General features: G+C 39.9%; 1 protein-coding gene across 1 annotated transcript in view; it reads right to left on the reverse strand.

Moving 5' to 3' along the window:
* SLC25A21 (solute carrier family 25 member 21) overlaps positions 1-25,710 on the reverse strand; it is a 485,006-nt gene that overhangs the window by 118,866 nt on the left and 340,430 nt on the right. The window contains exon 3 of the mRNA XM_045848589.1: positions 12,873-12,956. Coding sequence (XP_045704545.1) covers positions 12,873-12,956 — 84 coding nt within the window. The remainder of the gene's footprint in view (positions 1-12,872; positions 12,957-25,710) is intronic.

A 25,710-nucleotide genomic window follows, 5' to 3' on the forward strand; every position in this document is an offset into this window, starting at 1 on the left:
AAGGCTTGACTGGTAGAAGATTCACTTTCAAGCTCACTCATGCAGCTGTTGACAGAATTAAGTTCCTTCCAAGTTGTTGTTGGACTGAGGGCCTCAGTCCTTATTGGAGACTGGTCAGATCTACCATCAACTCCTTGTCACATTGGCTTCTCCATGGGGGACCTTCCTCAAAGAAATGGAAAAGCCAGACATCAAAAGACCAAGCAGATTAAGGCAGGGCCACCAAGATGAAAGCCAGTCTCTGAGATAGTTATCTTGAAAGTGGTATATCATCACTTCTGTCATATTCTTTACATTGGAAGAAAGTCTATAAACCTAGTCCATGCTCAAAGTTAGGGACGATACAACAACATAAACACAAGGAAGTGGGGATCGCTGGGGTGATTATTGTGGCAGCCTAGCATAGGGATCAGTGGGAAATCATCAAAGATCTCTGAATGTGCAAGTGGCATAGTTTGTCCATCACCAGACATGCAGGCCGAAAGCTAGAAAGTCATTTGAAATTTCTTTCACTCAAACCCATATCCATTGTTAAATCATTCCAAGGAGTTTAATTGTCATCATCTTTTTCTAATGGTACAAAAAATAATAGCACATCTTACAATCATCAGTGTCTCATATTCTATGCGGAAGGATAGGAGGCCCGTGGTGGCTTCTAAGAGAGTGGTTTGCAAATGTAGGCATAGACAAAAGTCAGATCATGGGGATTACTGAGTGACCAAGTGGTTAAGAAATATTTTCATAATCTAACATATTTTATTTTATTCATGAAGCCAGATCTCTAGTTATTGATACAGTAGAGCTTTCCATGTTTCCAGTTACCCATGGTCAATTGTGGTCTGAAATAGTAAATGGAAAATTACAGATATGAAAATTCATAACTTTTAATTTTTGCACCATTCCAAGTACTGTGACGAAATCACACAACACCTCACTCGATCCTACCTGGAACATGAATCGCCCCTTCTCCCTGCATACTCTATGTGCCCATTGGTCACCGAGGAGCCCTCCCGGTCATCAGACTGACTCACAGTGCGGCAGTGCCTGTGCTCGGACAGCCCTCGTTCTACTTAGTAATGGCTCCAAACTGCAAGAGCCGTGACGCTGGCAACTCGGATGTGCCAACGAGAAGTCACAAGGTGCTTCAAGTGAAAAGGTGAAAGTCTTTGAATAAGAAAAAAAATCTTATGTTGAGGTTGCTAAGATCTATGATAAGAACAAATTTTTCATCTGTGAAGTTGCTAGTTTATTGATGGAACTTTATCACAGTTCTGTGGGTAGGAGAAACCGCACAGACAGGGCTTGGTGCTGTGTGTGCTTCCCGGCACACAGTCACAGAGCATCCTCTCTCTGACTGGATCGCATTGCCATGTTCTTTTAATTTGGCTCCTTTATAAATAGTGCCAACTTCTCGGAATTTTGTTATTTGGATTATCAAATGCACACTGAGATGTTCACTGAAAATGTAAGGGACACAGAAAGATAATGACACAAGAACACATTCTTTTCTTTCATTTTGGTTCTTGACTTTTCTAATTTAAGAAAGGCTTTATACAAAGAAATCAACTCATTCATCTAACACAAACTTACAAAGTCTCTTAAGAATTTCCAAAACTCATCTCACATTTTACCTCATTTTTTGTTACCAGTGAGACTATGTCCATGTTAGAATTCTTATGTTGGGGCTTTGTTTTCCTGTAAGTTCTCTGTGGCCAGACAGGATGACTACAAACACGGTGTTTCATCAGCAGGAGAACAAGGCCACCGCATGTGGCAGGCATCTGCCCTAGGGTTTAGTGACCACATATTTCAACATATATTGCAATTAAAAGATAATTTTCACCTCTTCTGGTAATGCATCCAAGGAATTTTGGTTAAATGCCTTATCTTGTGCTTCGTGAGATTTTCCTGGTTATTACCCAATATCCAGGTGAGTTAGGCACTGACACCGACAGGTCAAATAACCGAGTTGAAGTTCATGCACTGAACCATAACCATAAACTGAGTTCTGTGACTTCCTTTGGAGTCAACTCTGTCCTGATGATCATGGACCACTCTATCTTGGTCTCATCAGGTGATGGTGCCACACTTCAAAATACATTGTAGTCCAAATTCATTTGCCCAAGATACCATTAAAAATTATATTTTGTATTCGGTGAGTACTAATCTTAGGATCTCATTTATTATTCTGGGAATCTCACTAAATCCTTTCTGCTGAAGTTACCCAGTTTGCAGAAGGTAACCAACTGTGCCTCCCCCACGTGCTACTCAGCAGAGAGAGATCCGTGACAATGCCCTGAATCTATAACAGTTGGAACAGTGTAAGTCTTGGGTGCTGCTTCTATCATTACTAATGTCTCTATTGAGTTATTGGTAGAGTAGGGAGCATGATACAGGATGTGGAAGGGCTCAGATGAATACCCTCTGGGAAAGTCCCTTAACATTTTATCAATTTCTTAACTAAAAAGCTAGAGTTCATACTCCTCACCTTGCTACCTGCCAGCACTCTTGTTAAGTATCAAGTGAGGTAACACATTCCATAAACGGTGACGATGGTTCTGAATACAATTGCCATTACAACCATAGTGTCTGAATTTTTTCCTTTCCTGCAGTTTCAAAACACCTGAAAGACCTGGAGGAAAGGCAAAGCCAAAGTCATGAGACCAGACAAAAAACTCATGGACCAGGGATGAAAGCAGTGTAGCTGGGTCATTACACAGATTCCTAAGCAGGAACTGAATAAAAGCTCATCATAATTAACACTCATAAGTTCTCCAATGGCATCTGACTCATGGGTTTTGCAGAGAAAATGTAACAATCTATAAGCAATTCAATTAGAATTTAAACACATATATGTGTGCACATAACTTTTTATGTGACTATTTCTGAGGAAAGTAAGATGAGATTACATTTGCATATGAGTGGGAACAGAAGATCCTACTAAAAAGATAGTGTGTTAAAGGAAGTGAGTCTACAAAATCAGAGACATTAGATGAAATCAGTGATGAAGGTAAAGCATTAACTTCGTTAACCTTATCTGTTTCAAAGCACTCCTAAATTACTTTGTACAATAAGAGACTTAAAAAATGTTAGAAGAGTTTGTAAAAGATTTTCTTTCTCATTCTCATCTGAAAACATTCAGTTTAACCACCACTAGAAAAAGGATTTTGTTTTTGGTAAAGATGTATTATTTTTCCCAAGGTGACTATGATTCTAGCCCATCAGAAATCCAGAAAGTTCAAAATAAATGCCTAAAAATATTTCCAGTGGGATATCTCCCATTGACTGTGGAATCTCCTCACCTCCCATTAACACCCTATAAAACACAGGGAATATCTGCTCAGGCTCCGAATTGAGACACAAACCTTCCAGAAAGACAACTCCTTCCACCCAAACAACTGGCCCTCCTTCCCCTCTTGTCAGCACTGAAAGCTGAGAGAGGCTGTGTTTGGTCTCTTAATCAGGCCTTGCTGACGGGCTGACATCACTGCAAACGTTTTCACTTACTCTTTGGCAACAGTTAAATCCTTGCCAAAGGCCAGTCAGTAATTCAGAAAGCACTGTCAGTGAGAGGCTGGGGGAGTCGGTGTGTGACTGTCAGCTAGCAATCCGTGGTGATGACAGGAGGGGAATCTAGGAGCTGAAACCATTTTAAAGGTCGCTCTGTGGGCAGAACAAAAGCCCTCTGATTTCAGAAAGGAAACAAAAGTCTGGGACATTGAAGGGGATGCTGCTTTCTGGGCACCTGAGCATTCACTGCGCACTCCCTGACTGTGAAAACCACTTTACAACCCAATACACCTGAAGTCCACAACTGTTCGTCCTCGTAGTGATGTAAAACAGTCTGGAAAGATAGAAATGTCAAATAATGTAGCAATAGTTCAACCGCCTGGCTTTTAAAAAAATATTGAAATAAGCCACTCAATATGCTTCTTCAGTATTCTTCCTCCTTACCCTTCATCCTTTCATTTTCAACCTTGGATTGCTAAATAATCAGAGTTTAAAGTTCTTAGCAATATCACATAAGCTTTCTGTGGAAGGCAATTATATATATTTTATGACTAAAATTTATGAGGATAATATATGGGGGAGAACCCCCCACAGAAAAAAACAGAATTATCTTCTGGAGGGCGGGCCTTTGTAGTACATACAGGCTTCCCCTACTGAGTGAGTGTTCTAGGAATCCATCTGTATCAGTGTACCAGATGGTGTTGTTGTGAGAGGGTACGTTTGGTTTCAGTGAACTTTTTTTGAAGATTCTTTCAAAATGTTTGCCCATTTCATGATGGGTGAGTTACCAGTGCACCTGCTCAAACTGCACTGAGTGTTCGGCAGTTTCTGACCAAAATTGGCATGACCCCCATGCCCTACCCTCCCTATTTACCTGCTCTTGCTCTGAGCAACGTTTTTTTGTCTCTTCAGATGAAAAAAGTTCTCAGAGGGAAATGGTTTGCTGATGTGGAAGAGGTGAAACAAAAAATGGCAGAAACACTAAAACACATAAAAATTGATGAGTTCAAAACCGGTTTTGAGCAGTGGAAAAAAATGTCTTAATAGGTATATTGCATCAAATGGAGAGTACTTTGAAGGTGACTAAAATTTAAACGTGTAAGAATACACAATTTTTAAAAGATTTTATTTATTTATTTTTAGAAAGAGGGGAAGGGAGGGAGAAAGAGAGGGAGAGAAACTTCAATGTGTGGTTGCCTCTCACACACCCCCTACTGGGGATCTGGCCTGCACCCCAGGCATGTGCTCTGACTGGGAATTGAACTGCAACCCTTTGGTTCACAGGCCTGCACTCAATCCATTGAGCTACACCAGCCAGGGCTAAATACACAATTTTTTATAAATAAATTCCATTTTTTGGTTCCTCCTTATACTAAAGCATTGATAAGCCATTTTTAAAAGGATCACAATTATTTAAGAAAAGTAATAGTAGGCCCATGACTGAATTGAGATCACCTATTTTCTCTTTCCAAAACAGGGGAAGGCTGGGAAGAGGAAATGGCTTCAGTGTACTTATAAGACCTGCCAGACAGATTTGCTACAGTAATTCTGCAAACTCTCACATGCCGTGTTGTTTTTATCCTGGTTTCCTTTCTTCTATCCCTAAAGAGGACACTTTGCCATTATCCAAAGCTCAGGCAGGCCAGGGCTGAACTCTGTAGTATAAGAGCAGGAGCAGCTGGGACTTTCTGCTTTCCTCCTTCTCCACCCCCAAGACAAAGGAGCAGGGATCTACAGTTACCAATACTTTATTGTATACATGAAAGTTGCTAGGAGAGTCGTTCCTAAAAATCCTCACCACACACACATACACACACGGTAATTATGTGAGATGATGGAGGTGTTAACTAACACTGTGGTGGTAATCATATCTCAAAATACATTTGTATCAAATCATCAATCACACTGCACACCTTAAAGTTATACAGTATTACATGTCGATTAGATCGCAATACAGCTGGGAACAAAGCAAAACAAGGGAGCACTCAAGGGAAGTCCAGTGGGTTCCAGGAAGGGCCTCTTTGGTAAAACAAAAGGGAGATAAGGCGCTCAGGGCACCAGGAAACTCACGACAGACGCAGTGCACACCTGGCCCCCAGCAGGGAATGAATTCACTTGGGCAAACCCAGTCAGCACAGGGTGATCTACACACACTCGATCTGCACCACAGATGATCTGTTTCAGGTCTGGGGTACATTCTGCAGTCATTCATCTGCGTGAAAACTGCATTGGTTAAGGCGCAGTGAACCCACAGCGACCAGTGCCTCGGCTGTGTGTGAACTCCACTGGGTCTGCAGGCGGATCAGAGGGACCGGCCCCAGGATCCAGAGAACAGTGATGCTGAGAACCAAGGCCCACTCCAGTTTGGCAATGCTGGGTAGATGAGCTGGTTTCTGTTGGATGATGAAGAGGGTACAAAGAAGAAGAAAAAAGCAGCAGCAACTATGGAGCCCTGTGAAGTTGGAACTTGGTTTAGGTGGTAAAGCCGCTGATTGCTCGAAGACCCAATCCATGCTCCTCCACTGTCTCTTCAAACCCATGCTTGTCCCCACGTCCAGGTGAGAGTGAGGTACAGTTTCCAGAGACTGCTTTCCTCAGGGGAGTTTCTACAGGGACAGGTCTTTCTATTTTCAGAAGTCTTTTCTATTCTCAGGGTGGTTTTCAAAATCACCCGGCCATGTTAGATGGCATAAGCCACTTTTTAAAAAGTAGACCCACTAAGACCAAATTAAGCCAAAGATCTTGGAATGAGTTCACCTGTAAAAAGAAAATGTCCAAATCTTACCAGGTTGTTGTTGATTTTGAGCTGTAGACGCCCCACTTCCTTTGTCTGTGTCAAAAGCCACTCATTGCCGTTCTTAATGAAAACAAGAGGGAGTGATTATACCTCCTGGGGCTGTGCCATTCATGCCGTCTGAAAGGCACTTAAACGAGTGGCACATTATCTCACACATCTGGAGTTTACCAAATTAGCCAATTATGCTGGAGCTCATAAAACAAGGCCTTAAATGTCATTTAACTAGAAAATATTATAATCACCAAGTGGTCTGATTGTAAGATGATACTTGGGGCAGCATCAGTGGTTACAGAAAACAAATCGTGAAACAGAGCACAGTTCAAATGCGCCCCAAATGCAACCACATAGTTTCTACTTTCCGAAGAAGACTGTATTTCTGAAGGCACCAGCAATCAACATGTTTCTCATTTGAAACTAAGTTTAATCTGACCTAGTCGTTTCCTAGTTATTTGCCCTGGGCAAAGCAATGCCCAAGAATTTTTCTCATAAGAAAACCAAGGAGCATGCAGGATGAGAGCAGACTGATGGAAAACCATACACTTTTCCGAGACATGGAGCTGTCTGCAAGGGATAGGGCAACAACTGGATTGACTTCATTTGTTAGAGGTTTGTGGTACTGCCTCAGAATCAACAAGATTTGGTTGACTGAACATATTAACAGTGGCCGGAAAAAGTCCTGCCATTGTTAATATAACGAGGATGGTTTTCGCAACAGTGATGTAACCTGTCAGCCAAGGAGAGTGGACTGGAATGTGCATGTGTGAACAATGATAACTTAACTGTACTAGTCAGTGGGGGCGGTAGATGCCATTGAGTGAGCATGTGTACTGTGTGGCCATCTTATCCAAAATGACTGAGCAAATACAGCAATGAATCTGCATCAAATTTTGCTTTAAGCTTGAACATTTCTCTGAGGAAACTATTCCGATGATTCAGAAGGATGATTCAGATTGGCAGTTTCATCACAACACACCTGCTCATGCATCATGTCTTGTGCAGAGTTTTTTTTGGCAAAACATCAAATCACCCAGGTGACTCAGGCCCCTACATTCCAGATTTGGCACCCTGTGACTTCTGGCTTTTCCCAAAACTAAACTCACCTTTGAAAAGGAAGAGATTTAAGACCATCGGTGATATTCAGGAAAATACAACAGGGCAGCTGATGGCAATTGAAAGAACTGTATGAGGTCCTAAAGTGCCTACTTTGAAGGGGACTGAGGCATCACTGTCCTATGAACAATGTTTCTTATAGCTTGTATCTTCTTCAATAAATGTCTCTATTTTTTTTATAGTACATGGCTGGATACCTTCTGGACAGACCTTGTATACTGGTCTCTTAGAGTTTTTAGGCTTCACTTGAAGGAGGACATAAAGCTACTATAAATTGCTACGGGATTTGAGGGAAGGTATATAGCAAACATATTTAAAAATTAGAGGTTTCCAACCACTACTTCCACACTGTGTTCTTTACATTCAACAAATAACAACAAAATTTGGTGTTCAGTGAAAGGTAGTATAGTATAATGGAAAGAGTGTGGTACGCCACAAACACCTGGGTGACTTTGAGCAAGTTATTTGATTTTTCAAACCTGCCGTTACCTCATACAGAAGACAGACAGAATGATGCTGTGTTGTGTTGAAAACAGTGTGATGTTGAGAATAATGAATGAGAAAGTCCCTAGAATAGTGCCTGTGCACTGAAAAAATAAATATTAGTTTTTCCTCTTTACTTATGCACCAAAATATCTTAAATTATTTTTAATGCCTTTTTTCTAGGCACTTTTAGGGGAGGAAGAGAAAGGGGTGGGCAGTCCCAGTTTTTCCTAGCATATTTACAATCCCCTCACCCATCGACAAACATCTCAATCACTCCCTTTAAAGGGAGGACGAGTAAAAAAGAGACTATAAAAAGGCCCACGAGGTACTCTGCACAAACGGAGTGAGGCATGATGCGTGAACACATGGCAAACAGAGTTACCAGCTGCTTTTCATTAGGAGAGTACAAAATTAACTTTATCGGTTTTAAAGGCAGTTAATCAACTAAGCTAAATCTCAGTGTCTTTCTGGGCTCACAATTATAGTAGATAGACCTGTTAGTTTATTTTTGTCAAACCAGAGAAAGATGAAGAATCCTGGTGTTGCCCTGGCCTGTGTGGCTCAGTTGGTTGGAACATCGTCCTATAAGCCAAAAGGTTGGCGTTTGATTTCCAGGCTGGGCACACACCTAGGTTGCAGGTTTGATCCCTGGTTGGGGCGTGTACGGCAGGCAACCAATCAGCGTTTCTCTCCCACGAAGATGTTTCTCTCCCTCTCAAATCAACAAACTTTTAAAAAAAAAGGATCATGGTGACAATGAGGTGCTCTCAACAGTGACAAATTCCTTTCCTTTGAGTTCTCTCTTCTTTTTTAGAAAAAACAGTGATGGCCTCTTTGATAAAAGGTAACTAAATGTGATGATTTCATACTATAGAAATGCTTACTCAGAATTTGGAAGGTATATATTTTTGACTTAAATTAATTTCAGCTTTGTTAAAGCTGGGTTTACAAACTATGTCTTTAATGAAAGAACGAAAAAGAATTTTAGAACCAGTAAAAGATTTTGGACCCAGGTGGTTTAGCTATTGTCTTTTGGAAATGTGAACTCTTCACAGAGAGGTGAGGAATTGCATCTCCAAGAACTACCACTTCACGTTCTTACAGAGGGAAAACAGGATATCTGTGGAAATTTTGTGGCTTACCAGAGTTAAATGTTTTCAAACAAAAGAAAAGGACTAGCTTTCAAAACCTTTAACTTGAGGGAGGTAGGAAAAACCAGGAGGTATGTATTCTAAATATGCTAATAGTCAAGTTGACTGGTGCTGTCCTCCTTGCAGACTGCAGACCAACCTGGCCTCTGTGAACATCTTTGAAAGCAGAGTGTACTTAGTCTAAAAGCTAAATAAGAAAAAAAAAAGTAACCACTTTTACTAGGAAAGAAATTCAACACGGTATGTGTTAAAAGTTTTCCTTTTCTTTTTTAACCCAAGGCAATGAAATGCTCTTACTCTATGTCAAAAATAACAGGCAGCTTTTTTTCTTTTCCAAATATTACCATCTCTAAGAGTAGAGCATTCTGGCTTTTGACTAACAGCATGCCCAGATCTAAAGGCAGTATAGAAAGAATGTCAATTTGCTATAGAAGCAATTACACGTCCAGTCTAGGAAAAGGCCAATTTTACTATGCAAGGACCACACATAGTGTATGTTTGTTACATTACTTGATATCAAAGCAGAAACATCAAATTCCTCCTAAAACACATGAAATGAAGAGCCTGGCTAAGGAACTCCCACATCCAACTCAGAGATCTGTTACAGCTTACAGGACTTGGCTTTGCTGACACTACTGTTTTAATGCAAAGGGACGCGTTTACAGATTACATAACACGCTATGACTTCTTCATGTACATTTTGGGTAAAATGAACATGCTTTGATCCTAATTGTTATAAAACAGGTACACTACCAATGTATGGCACTGAGGTGTCACGTTGCCCGTGTAATGGCAAGAACTTGCTAATCCTATGTCACTAGGTGAGCTTAAAATCTTTAATCAGGCATCCAGATCATTATCATAACTTCGGCAAGAACTATCATCTCCATTTCATTTTGCATCATTCTGATGTTGTTGTGATGACATTCATTCATTTGGTCAGCACACACTTACTGAGTATCTCTAGTCAGTGCCAAATACAGGCCTCAGGAGTACAAAGCTAAATGAGACACGGCCCTTAGGGAAATACGTACTTGGGGTGTGGGAGGGGAGACAAAATGAGCACAATAAATCAGGGCGATGCATACTATATTTTATATAGCATATGCATATATAGAAAGAAAGACTCATATAGAAAGCATGTGGCAGATGGTCAGACAGGGTGAAATGTGAAGGCACCCTGGAGTGAACAGCAGTCGTTTCCTGTGTGGATTAGGAGGTTGGTCCTCCAGGGACAGGGAACAGCACACACAGCCACAAGGGTGTGAGAGCCCAGGGGCCGAGATGTCTGCCATTCCCAAAGCAGGGCTGTGTGTCAGAGATGAGCCGGAGAAGAGGGACGGCCGTATTAGAAGGGCTCTGCACACCATGATGTTTCTCAAAATACTCTAAAGGTAAAATAATAAACACAGCATGATACTGGCTTAGAAATAGATAATTAATGAGACAGAACAGGAAATGGAGAAAAAAATAGAAAAATTAGATGACGTACATGAAAGTTTAATATGTGAAAAAGCTAGCATTTCCATTTAGTGTGTAAAGGAAGAATTTTCAACAAGTGGAATTTGGGCAATTGACTAACCAGTGAAAATAAAACTAAATTCCTATCTATCATACTGCACATGGAAAAATTCTTCTATGAATTAAAGATTTAAATGTAAAAAGTACCAGAAGAAAATGTGTATAATCTTTTTAAATGTGACATCAAGATCAGACAGTACAAAGGAAAACAGACATATAATCACAAAATCACAATCTTCAAAAAATACAAACTTCTGAAAGGTGCAAGACACTGTAGTTATAAGACAAATGACGAGCTAGGAAAATATTTGAATTCTATATAAGAATCAAAAGATTAGCACCTACAACAATATATGGTACTAAACTCCTACAAATCAATTAAAAAATTAACCTATGAAAAAGTAGACAAAGGACACATATAAGCAATTCATAAAAGAAATGATACTTTATGATATAAAAGTATGCTCAATTCCAATTACATCGAAGGAATGTAACAGTGGGACATTGTAACCCACTACACCATGCTTTTGACATTGTTTCTGTATGTGCTGACTCTGACTAGTAGCTTGTAGATAAATAGCATGTTTGTATAAGAATCCTAGGAACTACCTTCAAAAGGTACAAACTCTGACCTCCAGGCATCCCAGCTCCAGGAGATTTGTGGCCTGCCACTGTGGAGCCCAGATGATGTAAAGTCAGGATGATTAAACCAAGATGGTGCACATCGTGCCATCACTTGACTTACAGGAATGGACAGTGTTGGTCTGCACTTGGTAACCTCCTGCCCTGACTCTTTGTTCTGTTCCCCTCTCCCTCCTCATAAAAACCTCAGCCTCCACTGAGATGGGGAGATGTTGGGCTTTGAGACATGAGTCTTCTATCTCCCCAGGAAGATGGGCTTTGAGGCACGAGTCCCCCACCTTCCAGGTATTGGCACCTGAATAAACCACTTTCCTTTACATCAGCACCTGCCTCTCAAGCATTGGCTTGGGTAGCGGTGGGCAGCAGAACCTGCGTTTGGTCACAGGAATAATATTAAGATAGTTTCATTTTTTACTTATTAGACTATAAACAAGAGATGCAAGTGAGTGACATATACCAAATAATGGTTGGTAATGTCCAGTGTTTGGGAGGCTGTGAAAAATGAGAACTCTCAAATACTAAGGGTATAAAATCATTATGTACTTTTTGGAAGATAATTTGGTAACATCAAATCCTATAAACCCATAACTTCATTTTATATAAATATATACATATGTACACAAACATGCAAAACTAGTGTAAGAATGCTCATTGCACTGCTCTTTATAATAGTGAAAATCTGAAAACAATCTAATGGTCCGCGAAAAGGATTAATTTAATACATTACAGCAGGTAGATAAATAAATTACCATGCTGTTGTAATGTAAAGATGTCCACAATATATATTTAACTAAAATAAACACTTTCTCAGAACAATATCCACAGCCCAATCTGCCAAGAGACGTGGTGAACCACCACAGGCAGGAGCGTGGGCTCCGGGGTCAGGCAGACCAAGATTCGCGTGCCAGCTCCACAACCCACACTGGATGTGTGAAAGTTACCAACTTCTCTGAGCCTTGGTTTCTTCACCTGTCCACCTGGAATGGATCCTAACAGAACTTACCCCATAGAGTAATAAGGAGAATTCCTAGTACATAGTGAAGCTAAATATACTTGCTAGTTATTATCACTGTTATCATTTTTGTATAATTATTTCAACCAATTCTCTTATGAAAACAACTTCAACCAAAAGGTAAATCTAACATCCATTGGAAGATTATGCTGGATGAAGTCTTCAACTGAATCTATACATCAGAGATAATTTTAGCTTATAAAATCAAAATATTCTACTTATTTTTTTGTCAACTAGGATGAGGAATTTGGCACATCAATTTCTCACATAGATCAGTTCATAAACCACAATGCAAACAGGGAACACATTTGGGCAACAGCATTAAGAATAAAAGTGAAGAACTGTCACACATACATAGTCCTAGGTATTGAGCACTCTAAAAAGTCTTCATGGAACAAATTAGAAATTGTCCTCTCTAGTCATCAAACTGATCATTAATATATTTTTATCGTATTTTCTATTGTATACATACTAATTTTTGATTATATTGTCAAGAACAACACAAAAAAGTAGGAAGGCACCCCTTGTTTTTCTCTAATAAGACTAGGAAAATATCCCATTCAAAATGAGAAAATGTGTCATGTAATAATATATTTAAATGCCTATATCAACATAGAATCTATATATGAAAAACCATACATACCCTTCACTTCGGAAAATTGTTAGAAAGCTGTCTCCTAAGCTTTTATAACTGTTTGGATCAGTTGAACATCTCTGGATTTGGAACCTAAAAACAAAATCAAACAAAAAAAGAATCCAAGTTAAGGACTTTGTCAAATGGTTTTCTCATTTTTCAAAGTCTGAGGAAACTCAGCTTTTATAGATTAATCCAAAATATTCTTTTTTGCTATAGATTTTGTTGATTTATTTTTATATAGCCTTTACCTTATTTTTGTAACCTATAAAATTATATTTCTCTGAACTTTAATAGAAACTGTAGAAAGAGTTTTTTTCCCATCTGTTTCTCAGCCAGACAGATGCACCCAGAGGCATTTATGCTTTTTTGCTTTTGTAAAAAGCATACACAGATGTCATAGATTGTGTTAATGTATAGTTCAGAAATCTGAAGATGCACATGAAACAAAGCTCTATTTTTTATCTTAATTAGTGCTCCTTGATGGCAATTTAATACAAAAGTTAAAAATACAGAGCAGCTGATATGGCCACTTCGATCCTGACTGTGAATTTGGCGTCTTTCTGGCAGACAGGAGCCTGTGCTGAGGGCAGGAGTTGGCGCTGTGCTGTGATATATCTCACTCTCACCATTTCATGACGTGGAACTGGCCATTGTGGGTAGTTCAGGCTACTGGGGTCTTTACAGAAGTACAATGCTCTACAGACAGTTGGTGCCCAAAGCAAGTATGTCCCATTCTAGAATGCTAAGTTCTTTTCAATTCTTTTTGTGCATGGTCATGGATCTCAGAACTCTAAACTTCAAAATATGGAAGTTTTCAGTATGAGGGTCCTAACTTCATTTTGCATTCTACCCTGGGGTTTGTTTCTAAAGAGATTTATGACAGGTGTTTTCATTTCCTGCCACCCCAGCTGTCCTCTGTTTTGGGGTTTCTGTAGTCTGCCTACTCCTTGTGCTTAACTTCCTCGTTCCAATTCTGAATTAAGGCCTGTACCCCTTCTGTACTTTCCTCCACAATTTTACCAAGCATTTTTAAAAAGAATTTCCAAAAGCATCTCTAATATTGTCTACTTTGAGATGTTTTTCTCAGACTGTTGGATTTATGATAGGAACACAGCCTCTAAGAGTGATTTATTTTGTAGTTCTAGACCCCGGGGAATTATGCTGAGAACTGACACATATATCACAGAAAAGAGTGAATGATTTACTCTGATTGAAGCAGTTGGGCATACAAATGAAACAAGTACAAAATAAGATTGGAAAGGGGGACTGACTTAGATTTGATTTTGTGAAGTGGAGAGTTGTTGAATGTGATTGTTTAGGAGACTAGCCATTCTGAAATGAGGGAGGTAAGTCTTCCAGCAGAGTACTCAGCACATAGGAATCCCCTAAACTATTTACTGCTGATTGGGTGGATTAGAATGAGAGTATAGAGGGCAGAATGTGAAAGCAATCCAACAGTCTAGGTGAAGATAATGATGTCAGACTATGAATGGTGGCAACAAAAATGTAATGAGAGGGATGTATTTGTTTGGTAATCCCTTTTTTTTTTAATAGATAGGTTTTTAAAAACTGATACATTCAGTGTGAGCCGCTCTTGATCCTCTTCAACCCAGCAAGTAATATTCCACAGCCCGACACGGGCTACTGTTGTCAACACCTAAAATGTCCTAGGCACTCATCCTCACAATGGTTTTGTTTATCAGACTTGTAGCTCTATCAGCATGGTCAGTTTTGGAAGGTTCGTTTCCAGGCAAGAACTACACCTCTAAAATTTAAATTTCATGGAGCTTATCAGTAGATACTGGACCAGATCAGCTAACTCATTTAAACTAGTCTCGATTCAGAGTTGCATTTGGTGTGTGTATCATCACTGGCCCAGAAGACGCAATAAGCAGTCCTGTCTAGAATCCAGAATGTGATTTGCTGGTCAGGTAGATGGACCATGTTTCATATTTCTGGATTATGGCATGTAGTTGAAATAACACAATCTTCATTTCTGCATTTGCATATCTGTAATCTATAGTCATTGCTGAGTTTGAAACATTTTCTTATGTCTAGTTGGGAAGCCCAAGATTCTTCTCTAACTATTCTTTCAAGAAAATAACTTAAAATAGTTTTACATATTATAAAAGCATTATATGCTTATAGATCTTTCTCATAATAGCTACAGTAATTTTTATTAAGTTCATTTACCTCTATTAAATTCCTTTCTAGATGCTTTTCATCTGAATTACCATGTATTTAAAAAACATTTGCCATGTGAAATAAGATGTCACAGGTTTTACAAAAACCTAGGACATTGTTTCTCAAGAAACTTAATAAATAAATAAATGATAAAAGGTAATAACAATATAAGGGAAAATAGTGAGAGATGTTACGGGGCATCAGCAACACATCACCCAGGTGTTCACCAGAGGAAGCAATTACTGCTTTCTGCAGAGGACTGGGCAGGGTTTCAGGAAGAAGGGATTTGAGCTGGCCCTGTAGGGTTCAGAGACACAAAAGGGTAAGCCCGGAGGAGGCACTGCAGTGGGGAAATGAGAGAAACAAAGTTCAGTGAGGAAAATGTGCTTTCAGGAGAAGTGAACAGAAAAATCCCCACCAGAGCAGCCTCCTGAGCCCCCTTCAGAACAGATGATACAGCCCTCCACTGGTGCCATCCAGTTGCTTAGGGTGAGTGCAGACCTGAGAGGTTCAGAGGAGGGTATTTGTGAGATAAAAGTCAAAGCCCGACATAGGTCATTTGACTTTTTCCTGTTCCTCAGCGGAGTACTTCAGCTAATTCTGCATGGCCTTCTCTCAGTTACGTGGCTCAGTTACGTTACCCACCCATGTTAGAACAGGCAACAAAGACAGCGGTGGAATCCTTGAGGAGCATCCCATTCAGAAGCTGACTGCCTGATGAGTGATGCTATGTTAATTACAAACAGGAGTGGCAACATCAAAATAGCATTACATGAGGAGAGTCCGAAACTGCCTTGTTGAGCAATGCAAGGAGATGAGCCAGCATGGTAAATGCTAATTCCTCAGTAAGGCCTCCCCACCATTCTTTACTGCTAAAGCAGCTGGAGGTCCCATTAAACAGGCTAAGGCAGGAACAGCTGTCTCTTCTATTGCACATCACACATACTGCGTGTCTACACTTTGCAGAGAGGGTACATGCGGCATTTCGTTCCAGTTCACGTGACTTATTCTGATCACAGAGTTATCAGTTCTTCTAAGGGATCTGTTTTAAGTTGATATAATTACAGTGCATTTTGGTCAATCATGTAAAACAGCAATTTCCTTCTTCCTCTCCACTACATTTCAGCAACTTAAAAGGTTTCTCTCTTGGATTGAAGTTTTACATCAGCATTTTCCAAGCTACATTCTGTGTTAACAAATTCTCTCTATGCTTGAGGAGACAATTTTCCACTTACGTAATTCAACTCTTTGTAAAATTATGGAAATACAAACGCAAAGCCGTACGACTCTTGATTGTACTTAGAAGAAAAGGTTGGATCTTTCCATTGTCCCAATAAAAGCAGCTTAGACATATCTGGAATCTCCGTCTGAGAAACTTCTTTTATTAGAAGGAAAATTTCCTGCCAAACTGGAAAATTGGACAATGAAATATAACACTTGAGAAATATTCAGCGCCTAACATCCGGTCAAAACAAAACACAGGGGAAAGGAGTGCGGCTCAAACCCTCCACCCCATTGCCCAGGAGCCAGGCATCCCGTCAGCCGAGACGCCAGGGGCCAGAGCACTGCACACCTTCCAGATGGAAGGGACTGCCCTTCTGGGGCAAGGAAGGACTGCTTAACATTCACAAAAGTGTATTTTTAAAAGCCAAAGAATGATCTCACTCACTAAAATAGCTTTCTCTACACTGGTCAAGAACCATGACTGCAGCATTTCCCACTGACCTCACTTGGTCAGTGATGCCCAATTTTAAACTAGTCTGCTGCTGACTCTCGGCACAATCAGAAATGCCACTTTAAGTGTTCAGCTCACCAGAGCACTTCTTAAGATACGGCCACAAGAAAGACATGTCTGTAAGAAATAAGATAGCATTGCTGCCTTCAAAGCCGTAGGATGAGGTTGCTTGAAAATTCCAAAATTATAAAGTAATTTTGTAATCTATCATCTTCTTTAAAAGTATTTATGTCTAATGGAGTCTGTTTTTTGGGAGGAAAGGCTTTAGAACCTACACACACACACACACACACACACACACACACACACACACGAAATTTATATATTTGTATGAAGGGTAGCAATTGAGTTGCAAAAATCAGATTAGGGTAGGTGATGAGATTTGTCCTGAAACTATATTTGCATAGTGTGCACTCTACTTTTTCCTTAGATCATACGACTTTTTTTGTGCTGCTTTACTGTAGGGAACTGATGGCTATTTGGGGGGTGGGGACAAGGGGCAAAAGCGAGCCCATGCCATCCTTTTGACACTGTCACTAATCTCAAGCAAAGCAGTAAGATAGGTGAAGTTTATTTCTAGCATCGTTTATGGATCATTTTTCAGTTCAAAAGTATTTTTGTATTCTGTCCTACCTTCCTCTATTCAACCTTGCACTCAGAAAAGCAGTCACATCAATCGTTTATCCTCCTTGTGGTTTTTAATTTGACATACTGTTTCTCAGGACCTGTCCCTGTTAAAGGGATTTCGGTGATCAAAGATGAGGTAGGCAGATTTGGTTTTGTTTAGGGTGGGGATGCAGGGGACCTTACTACCAAGACAGTCCTAAATGGCACTGTTTTTTTCTGAGTGGAATTTTATGTTACCATAATGCACTGGGCTTCATAAAAATAACACCTTTGTGTCAATGGAGGTGAGGAGGCACTGTGGGGAAGGGCAACACTGACTAGGAGCCACCAGCTCTAACTCCAACGTGGCCACCAATAAACAGTAAACACTGGTGAGATTTGTCATGTAATCTCCCCTTGCCTTTCTTCTGGCTGTGAAAAAGGACAGCAGACATTAGAGGACACTGTGATTTTGAAAGGACAGTGACACAAAGACTTAATATTTGAGTTTGTTAGCCAAAAGAGAGAAAGGTTTTCATTTTTGTTTTGTAAAGCCCCAAATTCCACATTTTATGGGGGTGGAGACTGCTAATAAAAATCGTACACTGATAATAAGAGGCGATGAGCCTAATGAAACTCCCTGCAGAGATCTTTGTAAATGTGATATGAACAAAGATTATTAGTAATTACCAGAATGTTACATGTGCTCCTTAACAAACACTTAAGAAACCCACTAATGAATCAGAGATTAGCAGACTAAAGGTTTGCAATTACAGAACCCATTAAAAGTATAACTGTAGCAAGATTAAATAAAGATTTTAATTCACTGTAATTAGTCTATCTTGCCAAATAAGACGCTACTCCTAAGAAATATGTTTGTTTTCTTACTGGTTGATTGAGCATGGCCAAAGTCAGACTGAACATGCAAAGACACGTCTAAGGGTTTGAAATTTAGGTGTACACACCTACCTTACACACATTGGGAAAAGACTTCAGAAAGCTCATCTTTAGAAAAATTCCCACCACGAGATTTGTTTTCTGAACCCTGAAAAGTCACCGGGGAGGCTTCCCCAAAAGAAGCAGCCCCTGTTCCCACGAAAGGCTGACCGCGGACTGAAGAGAGCAGGGCCACGGCCCCTGCGTCCCTGCAGACTGACGGCCCAGTCGGATGGTGCGGAGAACAGGCCGCTGGCTTCGGAGAGGATTCTGACAGATTTTTTTTTTAAAGCAAGTGCTGGAAGGAAAGATTTCCTTTTAACATTTCTCTATGTCTGTAGTTTTATTATTCCAATTTTAAGTGCCTGGTGAATGTGAATGGTAGTTAGAAAAAAGTTAGCTATGGGTTTTTGTTTTACTTCTGATTATAATGCTAATCCACTGAACACTGCCTTGGCGCAGGGAGAACGAGAGCCCCGACACGCAGGGAGGGCGCAGTCCGCAGGTCCAGACACAGAGGTCTGTCCCTACACGCCCCGAGGTCCCCATCTGCAGAAGGGGCAAGGCGAAGAGTTTGGGGAACCCAAATGTGAATAAGCCACAGACCTTACCCTGTAGAAGGGAACAAACAGGTGGGCGGTGGGGACGTGTTTGTAAATAATTATAAACTACGGCAGAACACAAATATTAAATAGAGATTCTAGGACTTGGTTCACCTGCGTTTTAAGCATTGCTTTTGCCAGCTGGGTTCACAGCCTGGGCCTGGCATCAGTTAACACCGTAAAATAATGCTAACAGACCCACAATGTCTCAGGTTTGGCTCTGCCCCAGCAGCGATCATCGACTGAAGTTCAAAAGCTGTACTCATACATATTTGTCTGTTTATCGAATTATTCTAAAAATTCAGGGAAAAGAAAGATACTTTCCCTGATTGTTGCTTAGTCATCTACTATGAGAGTCTCTTTATAAAAGAAGTAGAAACCTGTACCTGGTTAAAAAAAAAAAAGAGAGAGAGAGAGATGTCCTCTGCCTGTTTAAAGTGTGAATGTCTTCACTAGGGGAAGGTAGGGCTAGGTGGGCTGGGCATGCTTTGGCTTAGGGTTTATGATACTATAAATAAGACCAATAAATTGCTCTATGTAATTATAAAACACTTTATAATTTGAAGAAATGTGTAACCTGGAGTGCTCAGTCAGCCTAGATAATTACTTCAGATAAAGCAACAACATCTTGGCAAGGGCACAAAAACAAGGAAAATCCGTGCTGTGTAATTTTGAACACGTTTTTTAACACAGCATCAAAAATATTATCTCTCTGAAATATCAGATCAACTCGGATAGTCTGATTATAATGTAAGTAATTTCCTGTGATCCTAGACACATCTAATTACAGTCTCATTTCACAAGCCAAGGAGATTTAAAGTCTGATATTCTGTGACTGTACAGTTTACAATTTATACTTTAACAGTACACTTAAATATCCCATAAATGGTTCATCATTTTGCCAACCATAGATTTTGTTACAATGAATAATTACCTATGTGTCCCTGATTATTGTGATGGAATACAGCTAGTTTTGTGCATTTTATACAATTATAAGACATATGGTATTTTTAGTATTTAGAATGTGCATGACGTAAAAAGAGTCATGATAAGAGAGTTTATTCTACCATCTAGTTGTATATATTCCTATGGGATAATAATTAAGTGTACTGACAATATAATTCTAAAATTTATTTTAATGACAATATGCTAGTTAAGAAGTCAGAGGCAAATGATCATCAGAGATTACAACCTAAATCTAATAATGATAATCCACAAGTAATAACATAGGCTAATTGACATAGCTGTATAATTAATACATTCTGAGCATAAACTAGTCTCAATTAAACAAAAGCTTCACCAGCGTGACTTTCAGACATTTTCCTTTGTAAAATTCATGTCACATTATAAAACTATGCTTAGTTTGGGTGATAGTGCTGCTGCTCCTTGAATATACATGTACGAATTACATATATATTTAAGTTTATATTTAATGTCAACAAATGACCTCACACCCAGGTGTACCCATCTACATTTTCCCAAGTGCACCGAGAAATAAACTGGCCGTTACATGGTTAGTTAGCATGAAACCAACTCATATGTGGGAATGAGGGAAAGGTGGCTCATAGGCTAGAAATAACACCCATCATCATTCTAGACAGTGAGGACGGAGAAAACCACATCAACTTCGTCATGACCAGTGTCAAAATTTTTCCACATTCCCCAAATAAGTATAGTTTTAAAAAACGACTCTAGAAAAGAAAGGGAAGAGTTAGCACTATCCTTCCCCTCTCTAATCCTCCCCACCTAGGTCCTTGGCTGCCAGCACTCACCGGCAGCACCTGCCATCCAGCAGCAGAGAACATGACGCCACTCTTAGCTGTTCCACATCAGCTCATTGCTCAGGAGGAGACTGCAGTTCTCGGTTTCTCGCCCCCATAAAAGATTTTCAGAACAGGGAATTAGAAAGCAGTCAAATCTAGCAGAACCCTCTCACTGGCCCTGGGAGCTGAGCCACTTCATAGAAAGTAATTACGCACTAGAGACCATAATCCAGGGTCCCAGTGAGGGAGATGTTGAAGAATATAGAGTCTCTGGAGACCTAAAGTACAAGTCCCCCTTATTTTAATTAATCCAATGTGCCTATATTATGGCTTATTTAGCACTGATAAGGAAGGATACTCTTCAATAATGTCAAAGAGAGAAAGATTAAAAGAATGAGTTGTTTCTTTGCATTTGTAAGCATAAATGCTCATGCTAGAAAGAAATTGGGGGAATGGAGATAAATAAACTTGGCTGGTAAGGAAGAAAACATGCTGTTTATCACAATGGAAGAAAATTTCAAGGAATGTTTTTTTCTTTATTCCAAGATTGACCTCATATGTTATCAAGATTTGGATGAACTGTTATCAGTTTCAAATGTGGGCATAGTTTTCAAAAGCTTTTCATAGATGGGCAGAACCCCAGAATGACAAAGGAATAGTAATGGTCCTGCTTAGCTGTACATCATCTTTAACTCCGAGAGCACTTTTACACATATGATCTCATTCCTGCCTACCCCTTAGTTTCAGAGTTCCTTATATTTGTGTGGTTAAAATCACTGGAAAAAGAAAAACAAAGTATCAAATTGGAGCTAGAGGGGCATCAGATTAGAAGGAATAATAGGTTTACGGAAGTCTCCCAGTTGTACTATAAATTTGTCTTTCTAGTTCAGTGAATGGCCGATAAAATTAGTTCAATGTACCCAAGCTTTTTCACTTGTCAAAAAGGGAATACTGTTACTTGCACATCTGCCATGTACCTTTGAGGTTTATCTCTAGAACTCTAAAGAAATGAGCCCTGAATTAACTATTCTGGGGAGTGCCAGGTTTCAGAAATGCACTAGTCATGTACATTTAATTTGATTCTTCACTGTCAGGGGTATAAACTGTGGAAGGAGAGAGATCGCTTCATCGGGAGGTAGGAGGGACAGCTTCATAGAAGAATTTCAGTGACATCTTATTTGAAGAGCAAAAGACATCATGTGATCCCTTTCAGCTCTCTCATTGTGGACAACTGGTTTGACATACCCTGGACCTCCAAAATATCTTTCGATATTTATCTAGCTTCTATTCTATGAGGTTTATTTATTTCCAAATGGTTAAGTACCTACTGTGTGACTGGGAAACATCCTCAAAGCCAATATCAACTAATGAGCTTCAGAACTTTCCCCTTCTCCCCCTCTCTTCTCCACCCTCCCTCCTTTTTTCCCCTCAACTAAATGTTTTGATAATGAATGTTCCATTATATCATGAACCCACAAGAGCCCCAGTGGAAGGGTGTGTTTTCCTTATTATCATCAAATAACATGCTAAAAATAATTAAAAATCACTTAGAACACAGGTGACCAAAGAGATGCGTGAATATTCCCACCCAGGAGCAGGCTTAACTTGTCTACAGAACTTGTACAGAAAACTATGCTTCACCAATTAACCAAATGTTCAATTAAAAATAACAAATATTTTTGGCAGAATCACAGATGGGTATTTTGGCAGACAGCAAAGCAACTACAAGACAGTTCAAGTCATTTAATTTTATAAAATGCTGACCTTATTCCAACTAGCAGCTTTTACATAAATGTAACTTTGCATTTTTAAACCTTAAAAAATAATTAGCTTAAAATGAACTCTGTTCTACAAATTAAGATGTAGATATTTGGATGTTTTGGTTAATCTAGGTTCCCTAAAATCTTAAACACTAAAAAATAAAGCATTCATTTGAAATGAGACCCAGGTAAGTAACTGATAGTGCATACATGAGATTTAAACCTCTCCCTTCAAACTTCTGCTAGGGCGAACCTGGTGGTGTCTATGAAACTCTGCGCACTCTCATTCAATTAATCATCAAGTAAGTATGGAGGTTAAATTTCAACATTTGGAGATGTAGCCCCTCCCTTCACAAGTAAAACCTTATCATTGAGTACAAAAGAGCAAAAAAGTGTTCTGAAACAGTGAAATTTACAGAGAATTCCAGCCAGCAAACATTTGTTGAGTGCCTACTCTGTATGGGGCCCTTAGACTTTACACTCTGCTTCTCTAAGACATCAACCGTCTTATTCAACTTTGTGTTCTAACAGGGGTCAAAACAGGTAGCATCAAAGCATTATTAACAGGCAAGTCTTCCCAGATTTGTCATATTCTTGCTTGCCTCCTTAAACAGCACACAGGGAACCCAGCATAACATCTTTGTAGTGTCCAGGGCTGGTGGGGACCTTCAGAAAGGGAGTTACCCTACTGTATGTAGTGTTGCATAGGGATCTCCTCAGGCCTCACAAGGCTTGGGCAGGCCAATCCATACTTTAACGGCCTCACCGTGCTTTGCTGGTGTTTTGCTTTCTCTGTAGGATTTTGTCCTACATGTCCCTAAGCCATTCTCTCTGCTCCCCTCACTCCCTCCCACTCTTCCTCCTATTCCTCCTATGACTTGTAATTTGTTTCTTAAAACCAGCAGTGAACTAAGGACCAGACAACCCAGCTTGATCAAGGCTCTTAGTGAGGGCCTCGGGGCCCATACTATGAGTCGTGAACATCAGTTCCTGGCTTTTGCAAGATTTATTCTGGCTGTTCAGAGACCATTTGTGTGTGTGTGTGTGTGTGTGTGTGTGTGTGTGTTTGGACCAGAGAGTTGAGGTTCTGACACAGGCAGCCTCTGGCGAGTTTGAATTCTCCCTGAGAAAGAGCTGTTCTGACGGAAGGGAAGAGGGAAACAGCCTCCATTTTGCTCAGGCCCCAGGCTCTGTGGTCAGGCTCAGGTGGAGCTCCCCAGGTATGGGCGGGCGGCTTCCCTTCCTGGTCTCACTTCAAGGGCTTCACGAAGAGTCCCGCTGCTCCTGGAGCCCCACTACAACAAATTTATAACTTGAGAGTGAGGGTGATGACACGAAGCACAGTGGACTCCCCCCTTCCTCATTTTGTCCCATTTGTTTTGTGCATTCCATTTCTGTTTGGTTCCTGTGTTTTTTGTGTTTGTTTTCTACTTCTTCCCTTTGGACTGTGTGGTGACTGTTATTTAGATCCTCATAGATGCATGTTTAGTTTGAAAATTTGAGAAAAATATGAAAATGACTTTTGAGAAACCTACATATTTTCAGAATTCTGACTAAATCACTGTGGTTTTTTTGTTGTTTCTGGTAGGATCGCACTATCCCTTTTGGGGAGAGGAGGAAAGAGAGAGCAACAGCATTGCAAAGGATCCTACTTTCCAGTAAAAATACTTTTGGAACTGCCTAGCCCACTCCTACTCATGTGTGTTAGGTCAAATTTTGGCAGAAATCGAGGAACAGCTGCAATTCCATATTTTCAATTGTCTCTTTAAGAAATCTTCATAAAATTAATAGAATTGTTGGCATGTATTTCCTAAATATTTGATTCACTTGAATGTAGACAACTTGGAAAAAAAAAGGATTGGGAGAAATGAGTATTTCAATGGTTTAGCCATTATATTCATGACTTTAAATATACAAGAGAACTTTTTGCAATTAAGGTTGGTTCAAATAGACATTTTAAAAATAATATTAACTTCTATCAGATTGAATTTCAACTATCAAGATAATTAAAAAGCTATACAATTTCTGAAATATTTTATGACTTAAGAAAAACAATTTACCATAGGTAAACAAGTATACAATTAATGGTACCAGACTTTCAGATAAAATGAGATAAAGAAAATTTTCTTTAAAATCCCATGTATGCATATTCTAGAAATATGTTTCATTTTGCAACATTGCAATACCTACCCTAAAGGAGCATGGCTTCACCAAGGGCTTTGGTTGCTAGAATTGATATGGCTCAAGGTAACATACATTGGAGGGAGGAATGGGGCTATCAGAGAGACCATGTGTGACCAGGAAGTATAATGAGGTCTCCTGGGGCCTGGAACTGGGACAGGAGAAACCCATCAGGGACTGTGGTAGAAGCTATAAGCTGTCCATCTAAAGTTTCCTTTTCCATTGTGTGAACCTGATGCTGGGAGAGGTACCTACACAGCCAGGTAGTGAGTAGATCTCCAGCCCCCTGTACATACAGGTGTAGATAAAATTAGCTCTTTCCAGTGGAATCTAAGTAAAGTGATATATGTCACTTCTAGACTGAGACTTTTAAGAAGTGAGTGAGGATTCTTCATTCTCTCTCCTGTTCCACATGCAAGATATAATTTGCAAGGTGCATTTTATATCACAACTAGCTACAGCTTACATCAAGTCTGTATCACCTACAAGAAGGAAGCTTTAGTGGGTACAGAGCCACAAGATAAAAGGAGCTACACTGATGAAAACTTTCTACAACCTGGTAATACTCACATTGGACTATTACATAAGTATATTTTATTGGGGTAAACCACTGAAATTTAGGGGTTTATTTGTTACTGCAGCTAGATTTGCCTTAACTGATCCAAGAATGAACAATCTCCATCTCTCTCTGCATTCTCTCGTGAGACCAACTCCTTCTGGTTCCTCCTGCTCCCCTACAGCACTGACTTTGATAGAGCAACCCAGCCTTGGTGTAATATGACACAAACCTAGTATCCACCATTTACTCCTTTCTGCCGCCACAAGTGCCAAATATCTTTCACTTGCTCTCCCAGATTCACTTTCTACCCTTTTCTACTCTGTTCACTGCCCTGGGAAGTGATCTGCATGGAATACTCCAGGAGGCTCCTATGCTCTCTGTCTTCCAATTAGATTTGGTCACGAAAAATCCCTGGCAGGTGACAGGAGGAAGGGAGGAAAATGAGTTCGTGGTATTTATTTGTCTGGTTCCTTCCTGTGAGGCTTCCTCGGGCTTGTTTCTGTCAACAGACGTTCACC

This window comes from Phyllostomus hastatus, unplaced genomic scaffold, assembly GCF_019186645.2.
Source record: "Phyllostomus hastatus isolate PE091 unplaced genomic scaffold, TTU_PhHast_1.1 phas_contig_62, whole genome shotgun sequence".
Taxonomy (NCBI): Eukaryota; Metazoa; Chordata; class Mammalia; order Chiroptera; family Phyllostomidae; genus Phyllostomus; species Phyllostomus hastatus.